Consider the following 24,352-nt stretch of genomic DNA (forward strand, 5'->3'; position numbering starts at 1 on the left):
ACACAACAGCAGCATTCAACAAGCACCTGGACAGATACAGGGATAGGAAGGGAATAGAGGGATACGGATCCTGTATGTGAAGAGAGTTTTAGTGTGGAAGGGCAAAATGTGTCAGCATAGGCTTGGAGGGCCGAAGGGCCTGTTCCTGTGCTGTATTGTTCTTTGTTCTTAAATGTCAGTCATTAGGAAATCTTTCAAGGAACAGTGGTCACAAGGTTGAGGTCAAGCATAGAAAAGGACAAACGTACTCCATTAGGGAAGGGGCATTTTTAGTTGGTTGGGAGTAAGTGTCTCCCCGGTAAATTGGAATCAAAGATTGTCAGGCATTATCACCCCAGTACAAGTGGGATCTGGTTTGGTCAACCATGATCTTCTAAAAGAAAGAGAATCTAAGGAAGAACAAAGGATAAGGTGTCCTCCCCTCCCACCCCACCAGTCTCCACATCTGGCACATCATCCTCAAACACTTCCACCAACTCCAACTAGACACAACCACCAAGAACCACCCAATCCCCCCGAACCCCCCCCCCCCCCCCCCCCGTACCTTCCCCTGCAACCGGAAAAGATGCAAAACCTGCCAGTACCCCCCCCCCCCCCCCCTCACCTCCATCTAGGACCCCAAACAGTCCTTCCAGGTGAGACAGAGGTTCACCAGCCTGTCTTCCAACCTAGTTTACTGCATCAGGTGCTCCCAATGTGGACTTCTCTACATCAGGGAGACCGAATGTTAACTTAGGGAATGGTTCACCGAGCATCACAGCCGGGCCCATAGGGGCTGATCAGAACTCCCAGTCACCACCCACTTTAATTCCCCTTCCCACTCCCCTTCCGACACGACCATCCTTGGCCACAAGGAACCAAAAAACAAATTGGAGGAAAAACACCTCATCTTCTGCCTGCAGCAAGTAACTCACCTCCTGATTCCCCAAAGCCTGTCCACCATCTACAAGGCACAAGTCCGGAGTGTGATGGAATACTCCCCACTTGCCCTGGATGGGGGCAGCTCCAACAACACTCAAGAAGCTCAACACCACCCAGGACAAAGCAGCCGCTTGATTGGCCCCACATCCACAAACACCTACTCCCTCCCCCACCCACACTCAGTAGCAGTAGTGTGTACTAGCTATAAGAAGCACTACAGAAATTAGCAGCATGGTGGCTCAGTGGTTCAATTCTGGCCTCGGGCAACTATCTGTGTGGAGTTTGCACATTCTTCCCGTGTTTGCTTGGGTTTCCTCGGGGTGCTCCGGTTTCCTCCTACAATCCAAAGATGTGAAGGTTAGGTGAATTGGCCATGCTAAATTGTCCCTAATATCCAGGGATGTGTAAGTTAGGTGCATTAGTCAGGGGTAAATGTAGAGTAATAGGGTAGGGAAATGGGTCTGGGTATAGAGCTGTTGGGCCAAAGGGCCTGTTTCCACACTGTAAAAGATCCTCAGACATCACCTTCCAAACCTGCGGCCACTTCCATCTTGAAGGACAAGGGCAGCAGATACATGGGAACACCATCCCCTTCAAATTCCCCTCCCAGCCCCTCACCATCCTGACTTGGAAATATATCGCCGTTCCTTCAGTGTCACTGGGTCAGAATCCTGGAATTCCCTCCCTAAGGGCATTGTGGGTCTACCCACAGCACATGGACTGCAGCGGTTCAAGAAGGCAGCTCACCCCCACCTTACATAGAACATAGAACATAGAAGAATACAGCGCAGTACAGGCCCTTGGGCCCTCGATGTTGCGCCGATCCAAGCCCACCTAAACTACACTAACCCACTATCCTCCATATACCTATCCAATGCCCTCTTAAATGCCCATAAAGAGGGAGAGTCCACCACTGTTACTGGCAGGGCATTCCATGAACTAACGACTCGCTGAGTGAAGAACCTACCCCTAACATCAGTCCTATATCTACCCCCCCTTAATTTAAAGCTATGCCCCCTTGTAATACCCGACTCAATACGCGGGAAAAGGTTCATACTGTCTACCCTATCTAACCCCCTAATCATCTTATACACCTCAATCAAGTCACCCCTAAACCTTCTTTTCTCTAGTGAAAACAGCCCCAAGTGCCTCAGTCTTTCCTCATACGATTTTCCTTCCATACCAGGCAACATCCTGGTAAACCTCCTCTGCACCCGTTCCAATGCCTCCACATCCTTCCTATAGTATGGCGACCAAAACTGCACACAATATTCCAGATGCGGCCGTACCAGAGTCTTATACAACTGCATCATGACCTCAGGACTCCGGAACTCAATTCCTCTACCAATAAAAGCCAGTACGCCATATGCCTTCCTCACCGCACTATTTACCTGGGTGGCAACTTTCAGAGATCTGTGTACATGGACACCAAGATCCCTCTGCTCATCCACACTACCAAGTATCCGACCATTAGCCCAGTACCCCATCTTTTTGTTATTCTTCCCAAAGTGAATCACCTCGCACTTAGCTACATTGAATTCCATCTGCCACCTTTCTGCCCAGCTCTGCAGCTTTTCTATATCCTGCTGTAACCTGCCACATGCTTCCTCACTGTCAACAACTCCTCCGACTTTCGTATCATCCGCAAACTTGCTCACCCAACCTTCTAACCCCTCTTCCAGGTCATTTATAAAAATGACAAACAGCAATGGTCCCAAAACAGATCCTTGCGGAACACCGCTAGTGACGGCACTCCATGAAGAAACTTTGCCATCAACTACTACCCTCTGTCTTCTTCCATCCAGCCAATTCCTAATCCAAACCTCTAACTCACCCTCAATGCCATATCTCCGTATTTTCTGCAGTAGCCTACCATGGGGAACCTTATCAAACGCCTTACTAAAATCCATATATACCACATCTACCGCTTTCCCCTCATCAACCTCCTTCGTCACCTTTTCAAAGAATTCAATAAGGTTTGTGAGGCACGACTTGCCCTTCACAAAACCATGCTGACTATCCTTGATCACATTATTCCTATCGAGATGTGCATAAATCCTATCCCTTACAATTCTCTCTAAGACTTTGCCCACAACAGAAGTGAGACTCACCGGCCTATAGTTACTAGGGCTATCCCTACTCCCCTTTTTGAACAAGGGAACCACATTTGCTATCCTCCAGTCTTCTGGGACTACTCCTGTAGACAAAGAGGACATAAAAATCAAGGCCAATGGCTCTGCAATCTCCTCCCTTGCTTCCCAGAGAATCCTAGGATAAATGCCATCAGGCCCAGGGGACTTATCTATTTTCACCTTTTCCAGGATTTCCAACACCTCTTCTCTACATACCTCAAAGCCATCCATTCTACTTATTTGTGCCTCAGTATTCTCATCGACAACAATGCCCTGTTCCTGAGTGAATACTGAAGAAAAGTATTCATTCAGTGTCTCCCCAATCTCTTCCGCCTCCACACGCAACTTCCCCCTACTATCCTTGACTGGACCTATTCCTACCCTAGTCATTCTTTTATTCCTAACATACCTATAGAAAGCCTTAGGGTTTTCCCTAATCCTATCTACTAAGGACCTTTCATGTCCCCTCCTTGCTGCTTTTAGCTCTCTCTTCAGGTCCTTCCTGGCTACCCTATAACTCTCAATCGCCCCAATTGAACCCTCACGTCTCATCTTGAGATAGGCCGCCCTCTTCCATTTAACAAGGGATTCCAATTCCTTATTAAACCACGGCTCCCTCGCACGACCCTTTCCTTCCTGCCCCATTGCATTTATTACCCCACCTTCTCAAGGGGCAACTAGGGACGGGGTAATAAATGCAATAAGTAAATAAAAAAGAATGTAAAAGTCAGAAATGAGGGACTCTCTGTTCTGCTCTTCATGAGAACTAGCATGGATACAAAGGGATGAATGGCCTCCTGTTGCGTTGCAGCCATTCCCTGATTGTGTGAGTCTGCGGTAATCTGGTCATTATCCATGTGTGTTTCCAGTCACTTGCTGTGTGCAGATGGTCTGTTGTTTCTCCTGTTTTCTGAATGACCTTGGCTCTGAGCTTGTTGTCAAAGCCTTGCTTTGGAGATCCAGGTCTTTCCTCTGTGTGTGAGGAGCTTCCTTGCAGCATGCAATGACTCAGCTTAGGAAATAACCTGAACAGGCCTCAGTACTCTCCGTCTCTTGGGGGTGCGGGAGGGATTTTATTGGTGTTCCTAATGATTGTTCGGGGGTTCCCCATTTATGGATTTGAGGTGAGGGGATGATTGGAGTTGGCTGTGTTTCCTTCTCCCCCAATCTGTCCTCACTCCCGCACTGCCCAACCCCCGACTCTGTCATCCCCCCATTCTGCCCCCTCCCCATTCTTTCCAACCCTCCCGTCTGCCCATCCCCCCACTCTGTCCAGCTGCTCTCATTGGTCAAGTTCCCAATGGGCCTTTCGGGAGAAATGAGTCAGGATCATGGGACAGTCAGTGAGCAGTTATCCCGTATTCCAGCTGGACACAGGTGAGAAAAGAAAGAGTTGCATTTATTAGATTAGATTACTTACAGTGTGGAAACAGGCCCTTCGGCCCAACAAGTCCACACCGACCCTTCGAAGGGCAACCCACCCAGACCCATTCCCCTACATTTACCCCTTCACCTAACACTACGGGCAATTTAGCATGGCCAATTCACCTAACCTGCACATCTTTGGACTGTGGGAGGAAACCGGAGCACCCGGAGGAAACCCACGCAGACACGGGGAGAATGTGCAAACTCCACACAGAGAGTCGCCTGAGGCGGGAATTGAACCTGGGTCCCTGGTGCTGTGAGGCAGCAGTGCTAACCACTGAGCCACCATGCTGCCTTTCACCATCCCTGGATGGCCCAAAGCACCTCATAATCACTGGGTTACTCTCTGGGGTGTAGTATCCATTGTAATGTAATGTAGTTGGCGTAGTGATCACCTTTAATATCGGGGTAAAGGAATGTGGTGGGAACAGACTTGCTTACTTTTTGTTTAACTTTCTCAGAGGAGCTCTGCCTCGACCCAATCTGTCTCCTCCCACCTTGAAATCCGGTTCTGGGACTGGAGCAGATTCCAGTCTCACTCATTTCTCTCCCTCTCCCTCTCTCTCTCTCTCTCTCTCTGTCTGTCGTTCAGTGCCTGAGGCTACAAGATTCTCTCAAAGTGCCTTCACTCTGTGGCTGCGTTGTGGGTTAAACAGAGTGGGTTGCTATTTAAGTCAGGGCAACCACATCATTCACCCTGACATACCTGTCCCAGAGAGAGCTGGCAAATTGCCAGCAATTTCTCGCTCCGGGAGTCAACTTAAGAAACCATTGACTTTACAAGGATTTTTCTGTGTGTGTGTGTGTATGTGTGTGTGGAACAGAGTTTCTATGGAACCAGGAAACGACTGAGGTTAGTCAAAAGCACTTCATCCTGGTGTTGTCTCTTCAATTACGTGTTACTTAACATTTCTTACATTTGTGGATCCCAGTTAATGCTTTTTGTCTCTCTCTCTCTCTCTTTCTCTAACCCCCCCCCACCTTCCCTCCCACTCTTTCTCTTCAGTTTGCAAACTGACATGTCACAAGAAATGTGAAGAGAAGGTAAGACCTGTTTGCTGCATTCCACACTCGTGTTTCTGGTTAGCTGGCACTATGGGCTATTGCTGGGGGGTACTGAATGTCAAGGGGGTGTTGGCAGAGTTGGTGGGGGGGGGGGGGGGGTGGGGGGGGAGTTTGCTGGTGGGAGACGTTAATTGGAGTTGGGTCTTGTCGGACGAATGCTGGGAAGAATCTGTTCGACACCCTGCAGACTCGTTCTTCAGATCATAATTATAACGTTAAAAATATTTGGAGTTGAAAGGGCCCTGACAGAGTTCTGGAAAACTCCCTCGGAGCGTCAGTGCTCCTACTGCATTTCCAAAGTCAGTTAAAAAAATATTGGACGCGGCCAAGTAAACATCCTGAGGCGGTCTGCAGGGTTGGCATATATCTTGCGGATTGGAATACCGCAGACAGGCAGCGATGTCCTGACTAGGGGAAGGTCTCCCATCGAGAGAAGCAGGGCTGAGAGCTGGGCCCCAGCACCCAAGGGAGGGGTTCTTGGCCTTGGAGAGTCTCCTCAGCGGAGACACCAGAAACAAATCCTGGGTTGGAAGGAGTTAATGGAGGAGGCTGGGTTGCAGAGACTTGGCTTGTGTTTCCCTGGATTCAGACGGTTTGTAGAGTCGTCTAATTGAGGTGCTCACGATGATGAAAGGATTTAATACGGTCATTAGAATGAAAGCAATTCCTCGTATTTGGGTAATCAAGACAAGCAGACAGAATCCAGCAATTGGAATCAAAGCATTGAGGAAGCAGGAGAGAAGCAAGGGAACAGTCCCTGGGACAGATAGAATATTTGAGCTTTTAGGATTGAGAGTAATAGATTTTTGGAGGATCAGCCCAGGGAAAGGGAGTTGAAGAGTATATCAGATCTAAAATCTGAACACTGAATGACAGCACAGTCTCAAGGGGCAGAATGGCCTACTCCTGTTGCTATGTTCACTTTCAAACAGGAAACTGCTCTGAACGTTGTCATGGAAATTGGTCCCAGGGAGATGGAGGGGGGAAATACCACAGGGTCCTGGGGCTGACACTGAGTTCACTCGGACTGGGGGCTGCAGTTTCTCAGGAAATATGATTCAAATTCCGCGCAGCTATGCGAAGCTGACAATTTGGTTTAAATAAAAAGAAGACACATCGTGAAACGTTCATCGACGCCTTCGGGATATTTAGAGGAAATGCATTCTTTACAAAACTAGAGTGGGGCGGACCCACTGAAATGTGAGCCGATCCAACTGCCAGGGCAATTGCACTGTCAGAGGGTCAGTGCTGAGGGAGTGCCGCACTGTCGGAGGGTCAGTGCTGAGGGAGTGCCGCACTGTCAGAGGGTCGGTGCTGAGGGAGTGCCACACTGTCGGAGGGTCAGTGCTGAGGGAGTGCCACACTGTCGGAGGGTCAGTGCTGAGGGAGTGCCGCACTGTCAGAGGGTCAGTGCTGAGGGAGTGCTGCACTGTCAGAGGGTCAGTGCTGAGGGAGTGCCACACTGTCAGAGGGTCAGTGCTGAGGGAGTGCCACACTGTCAGAGGGTCAGTACTGCGGGAGTGCCACACTGTCAGAGGGTCAGTGCTGAGGGACTGCCGCACTGTCGGAGGGTCAGTGCTGAGGGAGTGCCACACTGTCAGAGGGTCAGTGCTGAGGGAGTGCCACACTGTCGGAGGGTCAGTACTGCGGGAGTGCCACACTGTCAGAGGGTCAGTACTGAGGGAGTGCCACACTGTCAGAGGGTCAGTGCTGAGGGAGTGCCACACTGTCAGAGGGTCAGTACTGCGGGAGTGCCACACTGTCAGAGGGTCAGTGCTGAGGGACTGCCGCACTGTCGGAGGGTCAGTGCTGAGGGAGTGCTGCACTGTCGGAGGGTCAGTGCTGAGGGAGTGCCGCACTGTCGGAGGGTCAGTGCTGAGGGACTGCCGCACTGTCGGAGGGTCAGTGCTGAGGGAGTGCCGCACTGTCGGAGGGTCAGTGCTGAGGGAGTGCCACACTGTCAGAGGGTCAGTGCTGAGGGACTGCCGCACTGTCGGAGGGTCAGTGCTGAGGGAGTGCCGCACTGTCGGAGGGTCAGTGCTGAGGGAGTGCCGCACTGTCGGAGGGTCAGTACTGAGGGAGTGCCGCACTGTCAGAGGGTCAGTGCTGAGGGAGTGCCGCACTGTCAGAGGGTCAGTGCTGAGGGACTGCCGCACTGTCGGAGGGTCAGTGCTGAGGGAGTGCCGCACTGTCGGAGGGTCAGTGCTGAGGGAGTGCCGCACTGTCAGAGGGTCAGTGCTGAGGGAGTGCCGCACTGTCAGAGGGTCAGTACTGAGGGAGTGCCGCACTGTCAGAGGGTCAGTCCTGAGGGAGTGCCATGCTGTCAGAGGGTCAGTACTGAGGGAGTGCCGCACTGTCAGAGGGTCAGTGCTGAGGGAGTGCCGCACTGTCAGAGGGTCAGTGCTGAGGGACTGCCACACTGTCGGAGGGTCAGTGCTGAGGGAGTGCCGCACTGTCGGAGGGTCAGTGCTGAGGGAGTGTCGCACTGTCGGAGGGTCAGTGCTGAGGGAGTGCCGCACTGTCTGAGGGTCAGTGCTGAGGGAGTGCCGCACTGTCAGAGGGTCAGTGCTGAGGGAGTGCCGCACTGTCAGGGGGTCAGTGCTGAGGGAGTGCCGCACTGTCAGAGGGTTAGTGCTGAGGGACTGCCGCACTGTCGGAGGGTCAGTGCTGAGGGAGTGCCGCACTGTCAGAGGGTCAGTACTGAGGGAGTGCTGCACTGTCAGAGGGTCAGTGCTGAGGGTGTGCCGCACTGTCGGAGGGTCAGTGCTGAGGGAGTGCCGCACTGTCAGAGGGTCAGTGCTGAGGGAGTGCCGCACTGTCAGAGGGTCAGTACAGAGGGAGTGCCGCACTGTCAGAGGGTCAGTGCTGAGGGTGTGTCGCACAGTCGGAGGGTCAGTGCTGAGAGAGTGCCGCACTGTCGGAGGGTCAGTGCTGAGGGACTGCCGCACTGTCGGAGGGTCAGTGCTGAGGGAGTGCCGCACTGTCGGAGGGTCAGTGCTGAGGGAGTGCCGCACTGTCAGAGGGTCAGTGCTGAGGGAGTGCCGCACTGTCAGAGGGTCAGTACTGAGGGAGTGCCGCACTGTCAGAGGGTCAGTCCTGTGGGAGTGCCATGCTGTCAGAGGGTCAGTACTGAGGGAGTGCCGCACTGTCAGAGGGTCAGTGCTGAGGGAGTGCCGCACTGTCAGAGGGTCAGTGCTGAGGGACTGCCACACTGTCGGAGGGTCAGTGCTGAGGGAGTGCCGCACTGTCGGAGGGTCAGTGCTGAGGGAGTGTCGCACTGTCGGAGGGTCAGTGCTGAGGGAGTGCCGCACTGTCTGAGGGTCAGTGCTGAGGGAGTGCCGCACTGTCAGAAGGTCAGTGCTGAGGGAGTGCCGCACTGTCAGGGGGTCAGTGCTGAGGGAGTGCCGCACTGTCAGAGGGTTAGTGCTGAGGGACTGCCGCACTGTCGGAGGGTCAGTGCTGAGGGAGTGCCGCACTGTCAGAGGGTCAGTACTGAGGGAGTGCTGCACTGTCAGAGGGTCAGTGCTGAGGGTGTGCCGCACTGTCGGAGGGTCAGTGCTGAGGGAGTGCCGCACTGTCAGAGGGTCAGTGCTGAGGGAGTGCCGCACTGTCAGAGGGTCAGTACAGAGGGAGTGCCGCACTGTCAGAGGGTCAGTGCTGAGGGTGTGTCGCACAGTCGGAGGGTCAGTGCTGAGAGAGTGCCGCACTGTCGGAGGGTCAGTGCTGAGGGAGTGCCACACTGTCAGAGGGTCAGTGCTGAAGGAGTGCCGCACTGTCAGAGGGTCAGTGCTGAGGGAGTGCCGCACTGTCGGAGGGTCAGTACTGAGGGAGTGCCACACTGTCAGAGGGTCAGCGCTGACACAGTGCCGCACTATCAGAGGGTCAGTACTGTGGGAGTGCCGAACTGTCGGAGGGTCAGTGCTGAGGGAGTGCTGCACTGTCAGAGGGTCAGTGCTGAGGGAGTGCCGCACTGTCGGAGGGTCAGTACTGAGGGAGTGCCGCACTGTCAGAGGGTCAGTACTCGCACTGTCAGAGGGTCAGTACTGAGGGAGTGCCGCACTGTCAGAGGGTCAGTGCTGAGGGAGTGCCGCACTGTCAGAGGGTCAGTACTGCGGGAGTGCCACACTGTCAGAGGGTCAGTGCTGAGGGACTGCCGCACTGTCGGAGGGTCAGTGCTGAGGGAGTGCTGCACTGTCGGAGGGTCAGTGGTGAGGGACTGCCGCACTGTCGGAGGGTCAGTGCTGAGGGAGTGCCGCACTGTCGGAGGGTCAGTGCTGAGGGAGTGCCGCACTGTCAGAGGGTCAGTGCTGAGGGACTGCCGCACTGTCGGAGGGTCAGTGCTGAGGGAGTGCCGCACTGTCGGAGGGTCAGTTCTGAGGGAGTGCCGCACTGTCGGAGGGTCAGTACTGAGGGAGTGCCGCACTGTCAGAGGGTCAGTGCTGAGGGAGTGCCGCACTGTCGGAGGGTCAGTGCTGAGGGAGTGCCGCACTGTCGGAGGGTCAGTGCTGAGGGAGTGCCGCACTGTTGGAGGGTCAGTGCTGAGGGAGTGCCGCACTGTCAGAGGGTCAGTACTGAGGGACTGCCGCACTGTCGGAGGGTCAGTGCTGAGGGAGTGCCGCACTGTCAGAGGGTCAGTGCTGAGGGAGTGCCGCACTGTCAGAGGGTCAGTACTGAGGGAGTGCCGCACTGTCAGAGGGTCAGTACTGAGGGAGTGCCATGCTGTCAGAGGGTCAGTACTGAGGGAGTGCCGCACTGTCAGAGGGTCAGTGCTGAGGGAGTGCCGCACTGTCAGAGGGTCAGTGCTGAGGGACTGCCGCACTGTCGGAGGGTCAGTGCTGAGGGAGTGCCGCACTGTCGGAGGGTCAGTGCTGAGGGAGTGCCGCACTGTCGGAGGGTCAGTGCTGAGGGAGTGCCGCACTGTCAGAGGGTCAGTGCTGAGGGAGTGCCGCACTGTCAGAGGGTCAGTACTGAGGGAGTGCCGCACTGTCAGAGGGTCAGTACTGAGGGAGTGCCATGCTGTCAGAGGGTCAGTACTGAGGGAGTGCCGCACTGTCAGAGGGTCAGTGCTGAGGGAGTGCCGCACTGTCAGAGGGTCAGTGCTGAGGGACTGCCACACTGTCGGAGGGTCAGTGCTGAGGGAGTGCCGCACTGTCGGAGGGTCAGTGCTGAGGGAGTGCCGCACTGTCGGAGGGTCAGTGCTGAGGGAGTGCCGCACTGTCTGAGGGTCAGTGCTGAGGGAGTGCCGCACTGTCAGAGGGTCAGTGCTGAGGGAGTGCCGCACTGTCAGGGGGTCAGTGCTGAGGGAGTGCCGCACTGTCAGAGGGTTAGTGCTGAGGGACTGCCGCACTGTCGGAGGGTCAGTGCTGAGGGAGTGCCGCACTGTCAGAGGGTCAGTACTGAGGGAGTGCTGCACTGTCAGAGGGTCAGTGCTGAGGGAGTGCCGCACTGTCAGAGGGTCAGTGCTGAGGGAGTGCCACACTGTCGGAGGGTCAGTGCTGAGGGAGTGCCGCACTGTCAGAGGGTCAGTGCTGAGGGAGTGCCGCACTGTCGGCGGGTCAGTGCTGAGGGAGTGCCGCACTGTCAGAGGGTCAGTGCTGAGGGAGTGCCACACTGTCGGAGGGTCAGTGCTGAGGGAGTGCCGCACTGTCGGAGGGTCAGTGCTGAGAGAGTGCCGCACTGTCGGAGGGTCAGTGCTGAGGGAGTGCCACACTGTCAGAGGGTCAGTGCTGAAGGAGTGCCGCACTGTCAGAGGGTCAGTGCTGAGGGATGTGCCGCACTGTCGGAGGGTCAGTACTGAGGGAGTGCCACACTGTCAGAGGGTCAGCGCTGACACAGTGCCGCACTATCAGAAGGTCAGTACTGTGGGAGTGCCGAACTGTCGGAGGGTCAGTGCTGAGGGAATGCTGCACTGTCAGAGGGTCAGTGCTGAGGGAGTGCCGCACTGTCGGAGGGTCAGTACTGAGGGAGTGCCGCACTGTCAGAGGGTCAGTACTCGCACTGTCAGAGGGTCAGTACTGAGGGAGTGCCGCACTGTCAGAGGGTCAGTGCTGAGGGAGTGCCGCACTGTCAGAGGGTCAGTACTGAGGGAGTGCCGCACTCTCAGAGGGTCAGTGCTGAGGGTGTGCCGCACTGTCAGAGGGTCAGTGCTGAGGGAGTGCCGCACTGTCGGAGGGTCAGTGCTAAGGGAGTGCCGCACTGTCAGAGGGTCAGTACTGAGGGAGTGCCGCACTGTCAGAGGGTCAGTGCTGAGGGAGTGCCACACTGTCAGAGGGTCAGTACTGAGGGAGTGCCACACTGTCAGATGGTCAGTGCTGAGGGAGTGCCGCACTGTCAGAGGGTCAGTGCTGAGGGAGTGCCACACTGTCAGAGGGTCAGTACTGAGGGAGTGCCATGCTGTCAGAGGGTCAGTACTGAGGGAGTGCCGCACTGTCAGAGGGTCAGTGCTGCGGGTGTGCCGCACTGTCAGAGGGTCAGTGCTGAGGGAGTGCCGCACTGTCGGAGGGTCAGTGCTGAGGGAGTGCCGCACTGTCGGAGGGTCAGCGCTGAGGAATGCTGCTCTGTCAGAGGAAGTGTAATGTTTGAGAAGGTTCTTTGAGAAGGTGACCAAACAGGTAGATGAGAGTAAACTGGTTGATGTGGTGTATATGGATTTCAGCAAGGCGTTCGATAAGGTTCCCCACAGTAGGCTATTGTACAAAATGCAGAGGAATGGGATTGTGGGGCACATAGCAGTTTGGATCAGTAATTGGTTTGCTGAAAGAAAACAGAGGGTGGTGGTTGATGGGAAATGTTCATCCTGGAGTCCAGTTACTAGTGGTGTACCGCAAGGGTCGGTGTTGGGTCTACTGCTGTTTGTCATTTTTATTTACGACCTGTATGAGGGCGTAGAAGGGTGGGTTAGTAAATTTGCAGACGACACTAAGGTTGGTGGAGTTGTGGATAGTGACGAAGGATGTTGTAGTTTACAGAGAGACATAAATAAGCTGCAGAGCTGGGCTGAGAGGTGGCAAATGGAGTTTAATGCGGACAAGTGTGAGGTGATTCACTTTGATCGGAGTAACCGGAATGCAAAGTACTGGGCTAATGGTAAGATTCTTGGTAGTGTAGATGAGCAGAGAGATCTCAGTGTCCATGTACACAGATCCTTGAAAGTTGCCACCCAGGTTGACAGGGTTGTTAAGAAGGCATACAGTGTTTTAGCTTTTAATGGAGGGATCGAGTTCTGGAACCATGAGGTTATGCTGCAGCTGTACAAAACACTGGTGTGGCCACACTTGGAGTATTGTGTACAATTCTGGTCACCACATTATAGGAAGGATGTGGAAGCTTTGGAAAGGGTGTAGAGGAGATTTACTAGGATGTTGCCTGGTATGGAGGGGAGGTCTTATGACGAATGGCTGAGGGAACTGAGTCTGTTTTTGTTGGAGAGAACAAGGTTGAGAGGTGACTTAATAGAGACATATAAGATAATTAGAGGGTTAGATAGAGTGGATAGGGAGAGCCTTTGTCCAATTATGGTGACTGCAAACACAAGGGGGAATAGCTTTAAATTGAGGGGTGATAGATATAGGACAGATATCAGAGGTAGTTTCTTTACTCAGAGAGTAGTAAGGGTATGGAATGCTTTGCCTGCAACGGTAGTAGATTCGCCAACTTTAAGTACATTTAAGTCGTCATTGGACAAGCATATGGACGTACATGGAATAATGTAGGTGAGATGGGCTTCAGATTGGTATGACAGGTCGGCGCAACATCGAGGGCCGAAGGGCCTGTACTGCGCTGTAATGTTCTATATTCTGTGTTTATCTCTGCAATTTGACTGCTGGATCTTCACAGAATCTGAAGCAAAATCAGAAGTTACTGTAAAAACTTAGATTAGATTTAGATTACATTACTTACAGTGTGGAAACAGGCCCTTCGGCCCAACAAGTCCACACCGACCCGCCGAAGCGCAACCCACCCATACCTCTACATTTACCCCTTTAACCTAACACTACGGGCAATTTAGCATGGCCAATTCACCTGACCCGCACATCTTTGGACTGTGGGAGGAAACCAGAGCACCCGGAGGAAACCCACGCAGACACGGGGAGAATGTGCAAACTCCACACAGTCAGTCGCCTGAGGCGGGAATTGAACCCGGGTCTCTGGCGCTGTGAGGCAGCAGTGCTAACCACTGTGCCACCGTGCCGCCCGCTTAGCTGGCCTGCCCCTATTTGTGGAGAGAAAGCTGAGCTAATACTGAGGTTTTCCAGCAATTTCTGATTCCCAGCGTCTGCAGTCTTTGGATTTTTCTCTTTGTTGTTTTATCATCGCAGAGCCTCCCTTTGTGACAGTGCTGATGTTGTTCTCAGGCTAATACTCAAGAAATAAAGTCCTGCAACTCCAGGAGTTGTCACCTAAGTGAAAGATTTTATTAAAAAAATTTCAGATTATCCAGTTTCCTTGTTTTTCGGGCCTAGGTTGATGGAAAGCACAGACCAGGTTTTGGTTTCTCAGAAGAGGAACTATTTAATATAAGTAAAGAGAGTCCAGCTGTGGGTAAATAATGACAACTCGTCAGAATATAATGCTATTAATTAAAACTGTTATCCCGTTTTCAACTCACCCTTACGCACAGATGCACAGGCAGGTGAGGATGGAGCAGTGCTCCAAAAACTTGTGATTTCAAATAAACCTCGTTGACTCTAACCTGGTGTCGTGTGACCTCTGACCTTGTCCAACTCAGACCAACATTGGCATCATCACATCATGAGAACCAATCAGATGGCCATTGACAGGCAGTAGCCCTTTGTCATTGATAATGGGTCACCAGCCCACAGACCAATCCATTACTTGTCCGTTTGTCTTTACTTGAACACAGCCTTGACTCCAGCTCCTTCGCACCCTCTCCTCCTGCTGCTTGAACCAGGAGCTGTGTAAACAGTGCCTGCAATGAGTATCCAGTTACTTGTTTTCAATATCAAACCCTCAGTAAGCCTTGATTTCTAAAACACTTCTCATTTCAGTCCATCTTTAAAAATAATAAGGTATAGCAGCAGCATAATAAGTTGCATTTATGTAGCATGATTTGTGTAACTAAACATGTGACAACTTTGCAGTCATATTAGAATATTGTAACCGATATACAGAGATGTATTTTTCAGTGACAAGAAAAGGTCTGATCAAGGGTATAGTTTAAAAATGTGTCTTAAATGAGGTAAAGGAATTTGAGATGTTTCAGAAGGGAATCTGGAACTGAAGTGTAATTGATTGAACCAGATTGAGAATGGTTCGGTGTTCGCATGGCTGAACCTTGGAGGTTCACAGCTTAACTGATCCTGACTGAGTCTGCAGTGTCACTCTTCCAGCTGTTATTTGATCCCAGACTGAGCGCTGATCAGATACGAGGCTATTCTGACCTGGAGGATGGATTTGGCGGGTTTGACACAGTAATTATCCCCATTGGTGCAGCCCTCCCTCCCTGACACTGACTTACCTGATGAGGAAAGCAAGGCTTTTATGCATTAAAGTTTAGAAGACTGAAAGGTGACCTTATTGAAACATGGTGGATGCTGAAAGGATCTTCCTCCTTGTTCAAGAATATTGGGAGACAGTCCAAGACATTATTTCTCCCAGGAGTCATCAGTTTGGGAACTGATGCTAGGGACGGGGAATAAATGTTGGGCCCAGCCATTTATGCCCATGTCCCATGAAGAATTGAAAAACAATCCCATCAACCATGACCTCTTTGACTGGAGGAGCAGGCTTGAGGGGCTGAATGGCCTTACCTGATCTTTGGGATTTAGTTGCACTGATTTTGTTGAGAGGTATTGCAGGTACAGGAAAACCCCCCTCTGTTATATTTCACTCCCTGAGCAACAAATGACAACATTCACGTTTCCCGTCTGAATCACTTGGTGTAATCGCAGACTCACCGTGTGTGATTGGTGCAGCAGGACATCCAGATGCTTCTGTACCACAGCGTTCGGCTATCCCTCTCTGTTTAAATTCCATGCTGTTGTTCTTATCCTTCCTTCCAAAATGGACAAGTTCACATCTTCCACATTAAAGAATGTGATAGTTTATTGCAAGGGGAATGGAATGTATGAGTGGGGAGGTTTTGCCTCAGTTACACAGGAGCACCGTGCACAGCACAGGTCACTGTACCGACTGAGGGATGGGAATGTGTTGGAAGCTGTTCAGAGAAGGTTTACCAGACTAAACCCTGGACTGAGGGGATCACCATCTGGGGAAAGGCTGGACAGACGAGGCCTGTCTCTGCAGGAGGTTAAAAGAGTCAGAGGGGACTGAAGTGAAACAGATGAGCCCCGGAGGGGAGCTGTCTGGGTGGTTGTGGAAAGGATGGTTCCTCTTGTGAGTAATGTTTTGGAGATGCTGGTGTTGGAATATGGTGTACAAAGTTAAACATTACACAATACCAGGTTATTCCAATTAAACCTGTTGGACAATAACCTGGTGTTGTCCTCTTGTGGGAAAATCTAGAACTAGGGGTCATTGTGTAAATGTAAGGGTTTTCTCATTTAAAACAGAGATGAAGTGCATCAAGTGTTTCCTGCTCCCTCTACACTGTCCCCATTAAACACTCCCAGGACAGGGACAGCACAGGGTTAGATACAGAGTAAAGCTCTCTCTACACTGTCCCCATCAAACACTCCCAGGACAGGGACAGCACGGGGTTAGATACAGAGTAAAGCTCCCTCTACACTGTCCCCATCAAACACTCCCAGGACAGGGACAGCAAAGGGGTAGATACAGAGTAAAGCTCCCTCTACACTGTCCCCATCAAACACTCCCAGGACAGGGACAGCACGGGGTTAGATACAGAGTAAAGCTCCCTCTACACTGTCCCCATCAAACACTCCCAGGACAGGGACAGCAAAGGGGTAGATACAGAGTAAAGCTCCCTCTACACTGTCCCCATCAAACACTCCCAGGACAGGGACAGCACGGGGTTAGATACAGAGTAAAGCTCCCTCTACACTGTCCCCATCAAACACTCCCAGGACAGGGACAGCAAAGGGGTAGATACAGAGTAAAGCTCACCTTACACTGACCCCATCAAACACTCCCAGGACAGGGACAGCACGGGGTTAGATACAGAGTAAAGCTCCCTCTACACTGTCCCCATCAAACACTCCCAGGACAGGGACAGCAAAGGGGTAGATACAGAGTAAAGCTCCCTCTACACTGTCCCCATCAAACACTCCCAGGACAGGGACAGCACGGGGTTAGATACAGAGTAAAGCTCCCTCTACACTGTCCCCATCAAACACTCCCAGGACAGGGACAGCAAAGGGGTAGATACAGAGTAAAGCTCACTCTACACTGTCCCCATCAAACACTCCCAGGATAGGGATAGCACGGGGTTAGATACAGAGTAAAGCTCCCTCTACACTGTCCCCATCAAACACTCCCAGGACAGGGACAGCAAAGGGTTAGATACAGAGTAAGGCTCCCTCTACACTGTCCCCATCAAACACTCCCAGGACAGGGACAGCACGGGGTTAGATACAGAGTAAAGCTCCCTCTACACTGTCCCCCATCAAACACTCCCAGGACAGGGACAGCACGAGGTTAGAGACAGAGTAAAGCTCCCTCTACACTGTCCCCATCAAACACTCCCAGGACAGGGACAGCACGGGGTTAGATACAGAGTAAAGCTCTCTCTACACTGTCCCCATCAAACACTCCCAGGACATAGTCAGCAAAGGGTTAGATACAGAGTAAAGCTCTCTCTTCACTGTCCCCCATCAAACATTCCCAGGACATAGTCAGCATAGGGTTAGATACAGAGTAAAGCTCCCTCTACACTGTCCCCATCAAACACTCCCAAGACAGGGACAGCACAGGGTTAGATACAGAATAAAGCTCTCTCTACACTGTCCCCACTAAACACTCCCAGGACAGGGACAGCACAGGGGTAGATACAGAGTAAAGCTCACTCTACACTGTCCCCATCAAACACTCCCAGGACAAAAACAGCACGGGGTTAGATACAGAGTAAAGCTCCCTCTACACTGTCCCCACCAAACCCTCCCAGGTCAGTGACAGCACGGTGTTAGATACAGAGTAAAGCTTCCTCTACACTGTCCCCCATCAAACACTCCCAGGATAGGGACAGCACAGGGTTAGATACAGAGTAAAGTTCTCTCTACACTCTCCCCATCAATCACTCCCAAGATAGGGACAGCATGGGGTTAGATAGAGTGTAAAGCTTTCTCTACACTGTCCCTGTACAAACACCCCCACTGGTAATCCATTTAAAATATGTTTATCCTTGTGGTGTTGATGATGGGATGTTTGTTACTGTCTTGGCTAGGCATTAACCTCCCTTGTGGCCCTGTTAAAGCTGGGTTTCTGAAAATGGGAAGTGAATTGCTTTGCTGTAGATCTGTGGTCATGTTTGTGCTAAACCCTCTGCCCGTCCTTGTGTTGATATTTGAGATGGAAAGGGCATGGTGTTTGAGGGTGGGTGAGGATGCCACCCCTGAATCCAAGCTCCTTGCTTCACTCCTTGTTGGGCAAGCTCCAGATTGGCCTTCACTGACTGAGACCCTCAGAAACCTTCCCACACCATCCCAGATTAAATCAAAACCTGAACGGAAACTCAACCAACAAACCTGCTGGGAGTTGTGTACAGGCAGTAGTCAGGGTTCGGGGAAGAAAATAACTCAGGAGATAGAAACATAGAAACATGGAAGATCGGAGCAGGAGGAGGCCATTGGGCCCATTGAGCCTGTTCCACCATTCATCATGATCATGCCTGATCGTCCATCTCAATAGCCTGACCCTGCTCTCTCCCCATAACCTTTAATCCTATTCGCACCAAGTGCTATACTAGGATTTGAATACATTCAATGTTTTGGCATCAACTACTTCCTGTGATAATGATTTCCACCGGCTCACCACTTTTTGGTTGAAGAAATGTCTCCTCATCTTCATCCTAAATGGACCATCCCGAATCCTCAGACTGTGACCCCTGGTTCTGGACACACCCACCATCGGGAACGTCCTCCCTGCATCTACTCTGTCTAGTCCTGTTAGAATTTTAAAGGTCTCCAAGAGATTCCCTCCTCACCCGTCTGAACTCCAGCGAAAACAATCCTAACCTCGTCAATCTCTCCTCGTACGTCAGTCCCGCCATCCCCGGAATCAGCCTGGGAAACCTCTGTTGCACTCCCTCGAGAGCAAGAGCATCCTTCCTTAAGATGGAGACCAGAACTGCACACAGTATTCTATGTGTGGCCTCACCAAGGTCCTGTGTAACTGCAACAGCACATCCCTGATCCTGTACTGGAAACCTCTCACAGTGAAGGCTAACAAACCATTTGCCACCTTTACCACCTGCTGCACCTGCATGCCTACTTTTGGCGACTGGTGCACAAGGACATCTTGTCAGGCATAATCTGCAGATAGAAAAGGCAAGTCAGAAAGGGACTATTACAATAATCATGGGGGACTTCAATGTGCAGGTGGACTGGGGAAATCAGGTTGATAGCGGAGTCCAAGGAGAGGAATTTGTGAAATGTCTATGAGACAGTTTTTTGGAGCAGCATGTGGTAGGACTCACGAGGGAACAAGCAGTTCTGGATTTGGTGCTGTGCATCGAGGCAGACTGGCTTAGGGAGCTTAAGGTGAAGGAACCCCAAGGGGCAGTGACCATAAAATGATAGAATTCCCTCTGCATTTTGAGAGGGAGAAGCTGGAAACAGATGTAACAGGATTATAATTGAGTAAAGGGAACAACAAATACATGAGGGAGGAGCTGGCCAGAGTGGATTGGAAGGGGAGCTGAGTGGGGAACATGGTGGAGCAGCAATGGCAGGGGATTCCGCGTTAATTCGGGAGGCAGAGCAGAAATACATCCCAAGGAAGAAGAAATATTCTAAGGGGAGGATGAGGCAGCCATGGCTGACAGGGGAAGTCTAGGCAGCTTAAAAGGAAAAGGAAATGATGTTGTGAGGATAAGTGGGAAGCCAGAGGATTGGGAAACCTTTAAAAACTAGCAGAGGATAACTGAAACTCAATAACAAGGGAGAAGGTGAAATCAAAAGCGAAGTTGACTAGTAATACAAAATAAGATTGCAAGAATGTTTTGAAATCCCTAAAAGGTAGGAGAGAGACAAGAGTGGAAAATGAGGCTGAAGACATAATAATTGAGAAGAAAGAAATGGCAGAGAAACTGAATAGTTACTTACAGTCACAGAGTCATAAAGATGTACAGCAGGGAAACAGACCCTTCGGTCCAACCTGTCCATGCCGATCAGATATCCTAACCCAATCTAGTCCCACCTGCCAGCACCCGGCCTCTGTCCCTCCAAACCCTTCCTATTCATATACCCATCCAGATGCCTTTTAAATGTTGCAATTGTACCAGCCTCCACCACTTCCTCTGGCAGCTCATTCCATACACGTACCACCCTCTGCGTGAAAAAGTTGCCCCATAGGTCTCTTTTATACCTTTCCCCTCTCACCCTAAACCTATGCCCTCTAGTTCTGGACTCCCACACCCCAGGGAAAAGACTTTATCTATTTATCCTATCCATGCCCCTCATAATTTTGTAAACCTCTGTAACGTCACCCTTCAGCCTCTGACGCTCCAGGGAAAACAGCCCCAGCCTGTTCAGCCTCTCCCTGTAGCTCAAATCCTCCAACCCTGGCAACATCCTTGTAAATCTTTTCTGAATCCTTTCAAGTTTCACAACATCTTTCTGATAGGAAGGAGACCAGAATTGCACGCAATATTCCAACAGTGTACAGCCGCAACATGACCTCCCAACTCCTGTACTCAATACTCTGACCAATAAAGGAAAGCATACCAAATGCCTTCTTCTCTATCCCATCTACCTGCGACTCCACTTTCAAGGAACTATGAACCTGCACTCCAAGGTCTCTTTGTTCAGCAACACTCCCTAGGACCTTATCATTAAGTGTATAAGTCCTGCTAAGATTTGCTTTCCCAAAATGCAGCACCTTACATTTACTTGAATTAGATTAGATGCCCTACAGTGTGGAAACAGGCCCTTCAGCCCAACCAGTCCACACCGACCCTCCGAAGAGTAACCCACCCAGACCCATTCCCCTCTGACTACTGCACCTAACACTATGAGCAATGTACCATGGCCAATTCACCTGACCTGCACATCTTTGGACTATGGGAGGAAACTGGAGCACCCGGAGGAAACCCACACAGACTCGGGGAGAATGTGCAAACTCCACACAGACAGTCACCCGAGGCTGGAATTGAACCTGGGTCCCTGGTGCTATGAGGCAGCTGTGCTAACCACTGAGCCACTGTGCCACCCCTAAATTAAACTCCATCTGCCACTTCTCAGCCCATTGGCTCATCCGGTCCAGATCCTGTTGTAATCTGAGGTAACCCTCTTTGCTGTCCACTACACCTCTAATTTTGGTGTCATCTGCAAATTTACTAACTGTACCTCTTATGCTCACATCCAAATCATTTATGTAAATGACAAAAAGTAGAGGACCCAGCACTGATCCTTGTGGCACTCCACTGGTCACAGGCCTCCAGTCTGAAAAACAACCCTCCACCACCACCCTCTGTCTCCTACCTTTGAGCCAGTTCTGTATCCAAATGGCTACTTCTCCCTGTATTCTGTGAGATCTAACCTTGCTAATCAGTCTCCCATGGGGAACCTTGTCGAACGCCTTACTGAAGTCCATATATATCACATCTAACGCTCTGCCCTCATCAATCCTCTTTGTTACTTCTTCAAAAAACTCAATCAAGTTTGTGTTTGTATCAGTTTTCATGGTGGAAGACACCAGCAGAATGTCAGAGCTTCAAGAGTTTCAGAGGGCAGAGCTGAGTCTAGTGGCCATTACTAAGGTGAAGGTGCTGGGAAAGCTGAAAGGTCTGAATGTGGATAAATCACCTGGATCAGATGGACTATACCCCAGGATTCTGAAGGATATAGCTGAGGAGATTGTAGAGGCATTGGTGGTGATCTTTCACGAATCACTGGAATCCGGGAGGGTCCCAGATGATTGGAAAGTGACTTATGTAACACCTCTGTGTAAGAAGGGAGGGAGGCAGAAGACAGGAAATTATAGGCTGGTTAGCCTGACCTCGGTCATTGGTAAGTTACTAGAGTCCATTATTAAGGATGAGATTATGGAGCACTTGGAAGTTTCTGGTAAAATAAGGCGGAGTCAGAACAGCTTTGTCAAGGATGGCCATGCCTGACAAATCTGTTAGAATGCTTTGAGGAGGTAATGAGCAAGCTAGACAAAGGAGAGCCAGTGGACATGATCTATTTAGATTTCCAGAAGGCCTTTGACAGGATGCTGCACAGGAGGCTGTTAAATAAAGTAAGAGCCCATGGTGTTAGTGACAAGGTACTGGCCTGGATAGAGGATTGGCTGACTGGCAGAAGGCAGAGAGTGGGGATAAAGGGGTCTTTTCAGGACGGCAGCTGGTGACTCGTGAAGATCTCTCGGGGTTAGTGTTAGGATCACAACCATTCATGTTATCCATTAACGCTCAGGACAAAGGACCTGAGGACATTGCTGCTAAGTTTGCAGATGACACAAAGATAGGTGGAGGGACTGAGAGTGTTGAGAAAGAGGAGAGGCTGCAAAAGGACTTGGACAGGCTGGGAGAGTGGGCAAAGGAGTGGCAGATGGAATATAATGTGGGAAAGTGTGTGAGGAGGTGTACTTTAGTATGAAGAATAGAGGGGCTCCTAAGGTTAATGTGCAGGTTCAGTTGACCGTTAGGAAGGCAAATGCAATGTTAGCATTCATTTCATGAGGGCTAGAATACAAGAGCAGAGATGTATTGCTGATGCTGCATAAAATTAGATTAGATTAGATTAGATTCCCTACAGTGTAGAAACAGGTCCTTCGGCCCAACAAGTCCACACTGACCCTCCGAAGAATCACCCACCCAGACATGTTTCCCTCTGACTAATGCACCTAACACTGCGGGCAATTTAGCATGGCCAATTCACCTGACCTGCACATCTTTGGACTGCGGGAGGAAACCGGAGCACTTGGAAGAAACCCGCACAGACACGGGGAGAATGTGCAAACTAAGGTTCGTGTCAGACTGCATTTGGAATACTGTGAGCAGTTTTGGGCCCCATTGCTGAGGAAACATGAACAAAGAGACCTTGGAGTGCAGGTTCATAGCTCCTTGAAAGTGGAGTCACAGGTAGATAGGATAGTGAAGAAGGCGTTTGGTATACTTTCTTTTATTGGTCAGAGCATTGAGTACAGGAGTTGGGAGGGCATGTTGCGGCTGTACAGGACATTAGTTTGCCCACTGTTGGAATATTGCGTGCAATTCTGGTCTCCCACCTATAGGAAAGATGTTGTGAAAGTTGTAAGGGTTCAGAAAAGATTTTTAAAGATGTAAAGATGCCAGGGTTGGAGGATTTGAGCTGTAGGGAGAGGCTGAACAGGCTGGGGCTGTTTTCCCTGGAGTGTCGGAGGCTGAGGGGTGACCTTATTAGAGGTTTATAAAATCATGAGGGTTATGGATAGGATAAATAGACAAGGTATTTTCCCTGGGGTCAAGGAGTCCAGAACTAGAGGGCATAGGTTTAGGGTGAGAGCGGAAAGATGTAAAAGAGACCTAAGGGGCAACTTTTTCATGCAGAGGGTGGTACGTGTATGGAATGAGCTGCCAGAGGAAGTGGTGGAGGCTGGTACAATTGCAACATTTAAGAGGCATTTGGATGGGTATATGAATAGGAAGGATTTGGAGGGATATGGGCCGGGTGCTGGCAGATGGGACTAGATTGGGTTGGGATATCTGGTCGACATGGACGGGTTGGACCGAAGGGTCTGTTTCCATGCTGTACATCTCTGTGACTCTGTGACTCTATGACCTTGGAGGGAATTGAGAGGGGGCTTACAAGAATGACCCTCAGGATGAAGGACTTATGAGGACGTATGAGGAGTGGTTCAGATTGCTAATCTGATTTAATTTGATTTATTATTGTCACATGTACCGAGATACGATGAAAATCATACCTTACATAAATACTTCAGGGTAATAGAACAGAATACAGAATATAGAGTTACAGCTATGGGGAAGAAGCAACTTTAATAAATGAGTGGTCCGATCATCAGTCTGATATCAGCAGGGGAGAAGCTGCTTTTAAATCTGTTGGTAGGTATCGTCTGTCCAATGGAAGAGGATGGAAGAGAGTATAACTGGGGTGGGAGGGGTCTTTGATGCTGGCTGATTTCCTGAAGCAGCAGGAAGTGAAGATGGAGGCCATGGCTGGAAGGTTGGTTTTCATGATGGACTGGGCTGTGTTCACAACTCTCTGTTTCTCACGATCTTGAGCAGAGCAGTTGCCACACCGAGCTGTGTTGTGTCTGGATCTGTACTCGATGAGGTTTGGAAGGATTGGAAGGACTCTCCGTGAGAATGCTGAGAGGTCTGGATAGAGTGGACGTGGAAAAGATGTTTCCGCACCTAGGAGAGACTAACAGGTCTCAGGGTGACGGAGATGCTTTCGAGCTGAGATGGGGAGGAATTTCTTCAGGTGAATCTGTGGAACTCATTACCACAGAGGACCATGCCCCAAGTCACTGAGTGTCTTTCTGACAGAGATAGAGATGGTCTTGATTGGTAAAGGGATCAAGGGTTACAGGGAAAAGGCAGGAGGATGGGGTTGAAAAACATATCAGCCATGATCAAATGGCAGAGAAGGTTCGATGGGCTGAATGGCCTAATACTCCTCCTACATCATCTGATCTTAATAAATCGGACCCAAACCCTAACCTTATATTTATCCCTAATCCTAATCCTAGCCTATCCTAATTCT

At 50.8% G+C, this 24,352-nt stretch overlaps 1 protein-coding gene across 1 annotated transcript in view; it reads left to right on the forward strand.

Annotated features, from left to right (window-relative positions):
* The window catches only part of tns1b (tensin 1b), an 816,333-nt gene that overhangs the window by 176,963 nt on the left and 615,018 nt on the right, over positions 1 to 24,352 (forward strand). Inside the window, exon 3 of the mRNA XM_087988578.1 lies at positions 5,485 to 5,522. Coding sequence (XP_087844704.1) covers positions 5,485 to 5,522 — 38 coding nt within the window. The remainder of the gene's footprint in view (positions 1 to 5,484; positions 5,523 to 24,352) is intronic.

Source organism: Chiloscyllium plagiosum, unplaced genomic scaffold, assembly GCF_037043375.1.
Source record: "Chiloscyllium plagiosum isolate Xiang-an unplaced genomic scaffold, Cpla_swu_hap1 HiC_scaffold_7, whole genome shotgun sequence".
NCBI classification, from domain to species: Eukaryota; Metazoa; Chordata; class Chondrichthyes; order Orectolobiformes; family Hemiscylliidae; genus Chiloscyllium; species Chiloscyllium plagiosum.